General features: G+C 41.6%; 2 protein-coding genes across 2 annotated transcripts; one reads left to right on the top strand and one right to left on the bottom strand.

Annotated features, from left to right (window-relative positions):
* Positions 1 to 718: 718 nt before the first annotated feature.
* LOC131933395 (uncharacterized) lies at positions 719 to 3907 on the top strand. Its single transcript, XM_059290168.1, has 3 exons — positions 719 to 820; positions 1770 to 2051; positions 2189 to 3907. The coding sequence occupies exons 1-3, from the start codon at positions 719 to 721 to the stop codon at positions 3905 to 3907; spliced, it is 2103 nt and encodes a 700-aa protein (XP_059146151.1).
* A 167-nt stretch (positions 3908 to 4074) lies between these two features.
* LOC131933397 (small ribosomal subunit protein uS12-like) lies at positions 4075 to 4522 on the bottom strand. The gene has a single exon (XM_059290169.1). The coding sequence runs from the start codon at positions 4520 to 4522 to the stop codon at positions 4106 to 4108; it is 417 nt and encodes a 138-aa protein (XP_059146152.1). The 3' UTR covers positions 4075 to 4105.
* Positions 4523 to 8834: the final 4312 nt, after the last annotated feature.

Here is an 8834-nt window from a genome sequence, read left to right as displayed (position 1 = left end):
ATCAGTATTGAGTGTACATGTGCTTGGGTTTAACCCATACAGAGAAATAAAAAAGTATGAATCTATTTGGAAATCTTATTTGTGCAACTAAAACCCGAAACTCTTGGTAAACTTCCGTATGTTGAGCTACTTCCCACAACCCACTTTAGAATGTTGTGACCAATATTTTCAATCACGTACACATATCAGAACTTTCAAAGCAGAGACAAAAGAGCCAGTTACGGAATTATCGTAAACAATTATATATAAACGAAAACCCCTGATCGAAACAAACTGCTAAGGCACTGTCACATCAGCTTCAGCCACACAAAATACTACCAAAATACATTACACAAAAAATACCAAATATACATCACAGAATAGATAGCCAAAAAAAAATATACAACTATAAAAAAAACGAACACAACACACCACACACAAAATTACTACCAAATTACTCCACCAATTGTAGATCGGTGTGGTCGAATGGTAGTGTGTTCGACCACTAACCTGAAAGTCTCGAGTTCGGGTTCCGGGCTCGAGTCCGTACGACGTCCCTGAGTCCATCCAGCTCTTATGGGTACCTGACTTATGATACGAAAGTAAAGGTGGCTGGGCATAGTGTTAACCACTCTATCTTTCATATATCGAGATCACCGAAAAATTGAACATGGTACTCTACCCTCGTCATACATGGCGTGTTCACATTACACTGGCTTATGAACCCTAAGGAACCAAAATGAACCAAAGGCTGCCCCTCATATTCAGCAGACACCATCCACAGTTCCAGACCTCACGGTCCCCTCTAGGTGTCATCGTGTCAGGGGTCACCCCGCTCAAGGTGACAGAACCCTCCTTAGCCTGACTTCCGTCAGGAGGGGAGTCAAGTAGGAGCTAGTATGACATGTCACTGAGGATGTGGTCAAGAGCGACTTCCGCCAAGTGGACACCCCCCACCCTCTCCCCACTCCACACATAACTTATCAGAGTGGGCGGTTACTTCCCTTTGATATTCTGTTCGTGTCTATCTATAACCGAAGCGTTTTCAAGTGTGAGTTAATGTTTGCCGTTGTATCTACTAACTGATAAACACTAGTGGAAATATTGTTGTAAATATGTGCAGCTCAAAGCAATGTAGTGCTCAGTCTTGTGAACTACTGCAGTGCAATTTTGTTGAGTTGGTATTTTTAGCTAATTTTATTTCAAACTGTCTATGGGTGTCTCAATGTATGTATGTATGTATATATATATATATATATATATATATATATATATATATATATATATATATATATATATATATATATATATATATATATATATATGTATGTATAAAGAGAGAGAGGGAGGGAGTATAGGGATAGAGAGTTGGAGGAAAACATGTTTAGATGGAGCGCTTTGTTAATGATAAAGAAGATTGTAATTGTTAGTGTTTATATATTGACCAAGGGGCACCAAATTTTTTATGAAGTGTTCTCTCTATATTCGTGTGTGATTGCTTGTATTTTAGTAAAGGGTTGCCAAATTATTGTTGAATGGACGCCTAATTATCAGAAACATTGGATTAATGTTTTGGAGTTTGAATTTTTTCTTCGGAGTTCTGGATCGCTGTTTAAAATGGATATAGAGGGCGATATATAGTTTTAAATATATGTAGACTATGAAGTTGTGAACAATGCCAAATGATACAATATAAGACACCATCAGGAGTGTACTGACCCCTTGGACTACCTGGGAATATCCCCTTAGACCCCCCCAAGTATAAAATCTCTGTGGACCCCCTCCCCAAGTATAAAATCTCTGTGGACCCCCTCCCCAAGTATAAAATCTCTGTGGACCCTCTCCCCAAGTATAAAATCTCTGTGGACCCCCTCCCCAAGTATAAAATCTCTGTGGACCCCCTCCCCAAGTATAAAATCTCTGTGGACCCTCTCCCCAAGTATAAAATCTCTGTGGACCCCCTCGCCAAGTATAAAATCTCTGTGGACCCTCTCCCCAAGTATAAAATCTCTGTGGACCCTCTCCCCGAGTATAAAATATCTGTGGACACCCTCCCCAAGTATAAAATCTCTGTGGACCCCCTACCTAAGTATAAAATCTCTATGGGCCCTCTCCCCAAGTATAAAATCTCTGTGGACCCCTCCCCAAGTATAAAATCTCTGTGGACCCCCTCCCCAAATATAAAATCTCTGTGGACCCCCTCCCCAAGTATAAAATCTCTGTGGACCCTCTCCCCAAGTATAAAATCTCTGTGGACCCTCTCCCCAAATATAAAATCTCTGTGGACCCCCTCCCCAAGTATAAAATCTCTGTGGACCCCCTCGCCAAGTATAAAATCTCTGTGGACCCCCTCCCCAAGTATAAAATCTCTGTGGACCCCCTCCCCAAGTATAAAATCTCTGTGGACCCTCTCCCCAAGTATAAAATCTCTGTGGACCCCCACCCCAAGTATAAAATCTTTGTGGACCCTCTCCCCAAGTATAAAATATCTGTGGACCCCCTCCCCAAGTATAAAATCTCTGTGGACCCTCTCCCCAAGTATAAAATCTCTGTGGACCCCCTCCCCAAGTATAAAATCTCTGTGGACCCCCTCCCCAAGTATAAAATCTCTGTGGACCCTCTCCCCAAGTATAAAATCTCTGTGGACCCCCTCGCCAAGTATAAAATCTCTGTGGACCCTCTCCCCAAGTATAAAATCTCTGTGGACCCCCTCCCCAAGTATAAAATCTCTGTGGACCCCCTCGCCAAGTATAAAATCTCTGTGGACCCTCTCCCCAAGTATAAAATCTCTGTGGACCCCCTCCCCAAGTATAAAATCTCTGTGGACCCCCTCCCCAAGTATAAAATCTCTGTGGACCCCCTCCCCAAGTATAAAATCTCTGTGGACCCTCTCCCCAAGTATAAAATCTCTGTGGACCCCCTCGCCAAGTATAAAATCTCTGTGGACCCCCTCCCCAAGTATAAAATCTCTGTGGACCCCCTCCCCAAGTATAAAATCTCTGTGGACCACCTCCCCAAGTATAAAATCTCTGTGGACCCCCTCCCCAAGTATAAAATCTCTGTGGACCCCCTCGCCAAGTATAAAATCTCTGTGGACCCCCTCCCCAAGTATAAAATCTCTGTGGACCCCCTCCCCAAGTATAAAATCTCTGTGGACCCTCTCCCCAAGTATAAAATCTCTGTGGACCCCCACCCCAAGTATAAAATCTTTGTGGACCCTCTCCCCAAGTATAAAATATCTGTGGACCCCCTCCCCAAGTATAAAATCTCTGTGGACCCTCTCCCCAAGTATAAAATCTCTGTGGACCCCCTCCCCAAGTATAAAATCTCTGTGGACCCCCTCCCCAAGTATAAAATCTCTGTGGACCCTCTCCCCAAGTATAAAATCTCTGTGGACCCCCTCCCCAAGTATAAAATCTCTGTGGACCCTCTCCCCAAGTATAAAATCTCTGTGGACCCCCTCCCCAAGTATAAAATCTCTGTGGACCCCCTCCCCAAGTATAAAATCTCTGTGGACCACCTCCCCAAGTATAAAATCTCTGTGGACCCCCTCCCCAAGTATAAAATCTCTGTGGACCCCCTCCCCAAGTATAAAATCTCTGTGGACCCCCTCCCCAAGTATAAAATCTCTATGGACCCCCTCCCCAAGTATAAAATCTTTGTGGACCCTCTCCCCAAGTATAAAATATCTGTGGACCCCCTCCCCAAGTATAAAATCTCTGTGGACCCCCTCCCCAAGTATAAAATCTCTATGGACCCCCTCCCCAAGTATAAAATCTCTGTGGACCCCCTCCCCAAGTATAAAATCTCTGTGGACCCCCTCGCCAAGTATAAAATCTCTGTGGACCCTCTCCCCAAGTATAAAATCTCTGTGGACCCCCTGGGCTTGAGGGTCCGAGACCCTTTGACACAACCAGTCCACCCCTAGCAGGCTGAATGGGGTGGAGGGTGGGGAGTGAACGTTTGTTTTGAGTGGCTAGAGCTTGTAATCAAGATAGTGATGAGTTAAACACCTGGCTAAAGCTTGTAATCAAGATAGTGATTAGGTAAACACCGCTTTTAGTTTGTCTTTTTTTATCAAATTAAAAAAAAATTTGGGTATCAGTAATTTATTTTACAGTGGTCTCTAAGAACGAGAGAGTTCCTTCTTTCCTTTGAAAAGAGCCAAAAGAGATACGTTGGCAACTTTGACAATCTTAAAACAGACACCAGGAATGTCACTCACAGCATAACCTCTACGTCCAAAACCAGCTACAAGTACTTCGTTGTTTTTCTCAATAAAGTTGAGACAACCGTCATTTGGGACAAAAGCCGTTATTTTTTTACCATTCTTAATAAGCTGCACTCTAACACACTTGCGAATGGCAGAGTTGGACTGCTTAGCCTCAACACCGACTTTTTCCAAAACAATTCCCTTAGTATGAGGGGTTACATGAAATGGGTTAGCCTTCCAACGTGTCCCCAAGTGAGCTTTTTTATACTCTTTGTCATGCCACCTTTGCTCTCTGCGATAAGCAGTGTGTAGTCCCATTGGCTTGACCATGATTGAAAATTTCCACTCCAACAGGAAGTACCTTGATCCAATAAGAGAAAAAAAAATTGATTTAAGGCCTACAATCTGCACAAGACAATAACATTTATCATGAATACCGCTTTTAGTCAAAATAACTTTTTCCAACTCATTACTGTTTTTAGACTTAATAAAGTTTTAGTTAAAATATAATTCTGTTTTTCTACACATAAATATTGTGTTGTAAAAAAAACGCGCGCTTATATAGTGCAAATATTAAGAGACTCGTAACGCCAACACTTATTTTCACAGAACCTTGAGACACCGAGTGTGTTTGTATTGTGTAATCGAGCCATATGGGCAGAGTTATATCCCTTGTATCATGGCGATCACATACTTTGGAAGCCCATCTGAAAAGTACGTAACGGGTCACGGGTCAACGTCAGCAACACAATGCTTGTAGCTTTAAATAGCATCCACGTGACATGAGTCTGTTTACAAACGCGATGTACCTCTGTATTCACGTGAAAGTGTATATGGATCATTACGGAGACAGGAATTTACGGGAGTGGAAACAAAATTTCAAGTGTTCGGGAAATCCCGATACGACTGCCGTGGAATGCGAGTGTTTCTTGTGGGTTCGGACTTAATTTAAAAAATTAAGTAATTAGTTCCTTCCGCACGTGTTGGGGCCCAGTACGGTATAGCCGTATTATCACACAGCACAAGGGAGAGAGCCACACTTGAAGGCGACACGAGAAAAGGGACCTTATCTAAGTGAAGATTGTAAAAACACCGGGGCCTTTTTCTGAATAGAGCGTACAAATATGGACAGTGTCCGTGGGCAGTGAGGAATTTGACACCGGACACTTGGGGCTAGCTGTGTCCGATCTTTGAGGGCCACTTCAGCGTGTCAGTGGATCTCTTTAATAGGGGGTAAGAAGGGGGGGGGGGGTAGCTGTAATGGCATAATCGATGTACAGGATAGGGGCAGTCATTTGATGGAAACGTAAACAATATGGACACAAGTGGACAAGGGCCAGCCTGATAAACGCTTCTCTAGTGAAGCTGTGTTTTCCTTTCTGTCTTTATCTTCATCTTCTGATTCGGGTTCTTTTCGTCATTTCTAAGTGCACGTAGAAATTGATGAAGTTTAGATGCTGGGATTTGTTTCCCTAGCTGTTTTGATTTTGAAATAACTTCGGGTCAAGGTCGAGATCAATATAAACTATCTTATGTAACTCTATGGGTAATGTTTGAATGTATGTGTGTATATTAAAAGAATACCAAAACAATACATACAGAAAATAAGCCATGTGTTTTATCCAACTAAAATTGATGCAATCTTGATTTACACCATAATACTCCAACTTAGTCATACTGGTTACATACTTCAGTTGTTTGTTTTTTTAAATGTGATATATTTTAATTCGTCAATGAAAATTTCTTAAAGACATCATGATAAGACCTATCTTATAATTCCCCTACCGATGATAGTTTGTATGGTAACTTTTGCTTATATATATATATATATATATATATATATATATATATATATATATATATATATATATATATATATATATATATATATATATATATATATATATGTGCATGTATATATATATATATTATATCAACCCCCCCCCACCCCCACAAATCTAGTTAACCACATCAAATTGTGTACCTGTGTGTGTTTACTGTGTACTAAAATCAAACCGTGGTTTGAAGACCACGTCTGGAGACGCATGTCCTCATCTGTTGCCCACACTTGTAAACAGAGTCAGTCTGAGTGCCATCATTATCAGACAGGGAGGCAGGCAAACAGGACACCACTTCACCGTCAGGTTAGACAAGAGGAAAGATGAGACTTGCTTCGGTGCGGCTATCTCGTCGACTGAAGGAGTAAGCTAATATGGCGTACTCGAGTACTGAATGTCAAAGCGATTACTTGATATCGTATCGTAAATTATTTTTTTAATATTATGTCAAAAAAAATGTATAAACACTTGTATTAATAATACCAAAAATGTATTATATAAAATGTAAATCTTTGTTGATAATTTGACAAAACGATTGGATTTTGGGAATAAGTATCGATGTTGAAAAGTATCGGTGTGACTTGAAATAAAATAGCCCACCTAGTTGTCCAGGCCTACCGGTATGAAGAGAGCTCAAGGTTTTGTTCTGGTCACGTGAGATCGATATTAGACATTCAGCATCTGCTGACTTTCACAGGTGGCGCGTTCACATTACACGCATCAGTCATCATACATGGCGTGTTCACATTACACGCATCAGTCATCATACATGGCGTGTTCACATTACACGTATCATACGTGGCGTTTTCACATTACACGCGTCATACGTGGCGTGTTCACATCATTGGCGTAGGCAGGGGGGTAGGGGGGGTCATACCCCCATAGATCCCTCGGTATATATATAAAGTATGAGGGGGGGGGTGTAAATCGAAAGTTTGAGGGGGGGGGGTGCTACTGGTTCACATTACACTCATCATACATGGCGTGTTCACATTACACGCATCGGTCATCATACATGGCGTGTTCACAGTACATTCATCAGTAGTCATAGATGGCGTGTTCACACTACACTCATCATACATGGCGTGTTCAAATTTTACTTGTCATAAATAGTGTATTAACATTTCGCATATATGTGGCGTGTTCACGCTACACTCGTTATACATGCAGCATGGCTTGTTCACATTGCAATCGTCATACATGGCATGTTCATATTATATTCGCCATTGATGGTGTGTTCACGTCACACTCGCCGAACTTGTGATCATATGCATGGCGTGAATAGAAAAAAATGAAGTAGAGTTTGCCTTTTTATTTTTTTATTGACATTCAAAGAGAATATTATGTGCTCAGTTCCATGCTAGGCCGCCTCTACACTCCCTGATAATACGATAACACAAACTAGTATCCGGGTTTCTTCTTCTTCTTCTTCGTTCTTAATTATTTGTGTTGAAGGGGATCGAGATTTATCTGCCAGTGGGTTTGAACTCGAGACTTTGTTCGAATTTATCAACCATGAGCTTTTAGCCGACTCGACCACGCCTTCAACACAATTAAGCGTTACGTGTCAACTGGTTATGCGCCATTGAGGCCATTGACTCCGAATTCAGCCTGCTTTTCTTTTTGGATTTGCTTCCATAGCCTTTTTGGTTTAGCAACCATGAGCTTTACCGACTCGACCACGCCGACCCTTCAGTATCCGGGTTAATAATTGTGAATGCTACCGCTTGACCATGCCGTCCTATGCAGTAACCTGAACACGCCTTTAATATTTTCAAACAATTCCCAACCGCTATTTACGCCGGAGAAAAAAAATCTTCCTGCGATGACAGCCGATACCCGGATGGTAGCCGGTGGATGGCCCCTGACATTAGATAAGCTCCCCTGAACAAACATACACTGGCCATTGTCTCGGGAGACTCCGCTGACGCGAGAGGTCAGAGGTCATCCAATTTCCCCCCAAATCTTCTTTTGTTGAGTGTGCGAATCACACCGGTCGGCGGGCCGCGTACGGGCTGGTGTTGTTGTGACAGTCAGGTTTTTTCGTCGTGACAACAATGAGGGGGCTAAGTAACGTGCGGTTATTTCCCTTAGAGATCAGCACGTCTTCCTATTGAATGAGGGGGGGGGGGGGGGGGTTAAATGGCCAGGCGGTGAGATATTAAAACAAAAAACACCCTTAAAAAATGGTTCCGAGGTTAAATGAGGGGAAAAAATACGCTTTCGGTTAAACTCGTCAACAAAAATGTTTTACGCTATTCATTTTAAAGAGCGAAGAGAATCTTTGTTATGTGTTTCTGGGGCTTGGATAAATCAAACAAAATGCAAAGCCAAAATAATATTGTCTGTGTTTATAGACTATTATAGAGGTAGTCACTGCGATACCAAATTTTCTTCAATGACATCAAGCAAAAAGTTAAAAAGTTCCCTTTTTTAACCTAACGGTCTATGGGACAGGTGAAGTACAGTCTATTTGTTTCTGTAACATAGGCATATGAAGGGATAGTGTGGTCAGCACTATGCCCAGCAGCCACCTTTACTTTCGCTAACGTGAGTAAGGTACCCTTCAGAGCTGGAAAATATGTTAGGAGTTGGCATAAAAATAACAATGTTTCGCATGGTAGAAAATGTTACTACATTTTTAATAAAACTTGACAATTTTAGAAGCTAACTAATCTCATTTAATTATACGCTTAACTTTTCATTGTATTTTTAAACACCAAAAATATTGTTTAAAGTCTTAGCACCCCTCAATAAAAAGAAATGCTATTTCTTTTGCAGTTTAAAAAATCACAATGTTTTTC

Source organism: Physella acuta, unplaced genomic scaffold, assembly GCF_028476545.2.
Source record: "Physella acuta isolate Inbredline_101_S28 unplaced genomic scaffold, ASM2847654v3 ptg002491l, whole genome shotgun sequence".
In the NCBI taxonomy this organism is placed as follows: domain Eukaryota; kingdom Metazoa; phylum Mollusca; class Gastropoda; family Physidae; genus Physella; species Physella acuta.
This window is presented reverse-complemented; position numbering and strand designations above follow the sequence as displayed.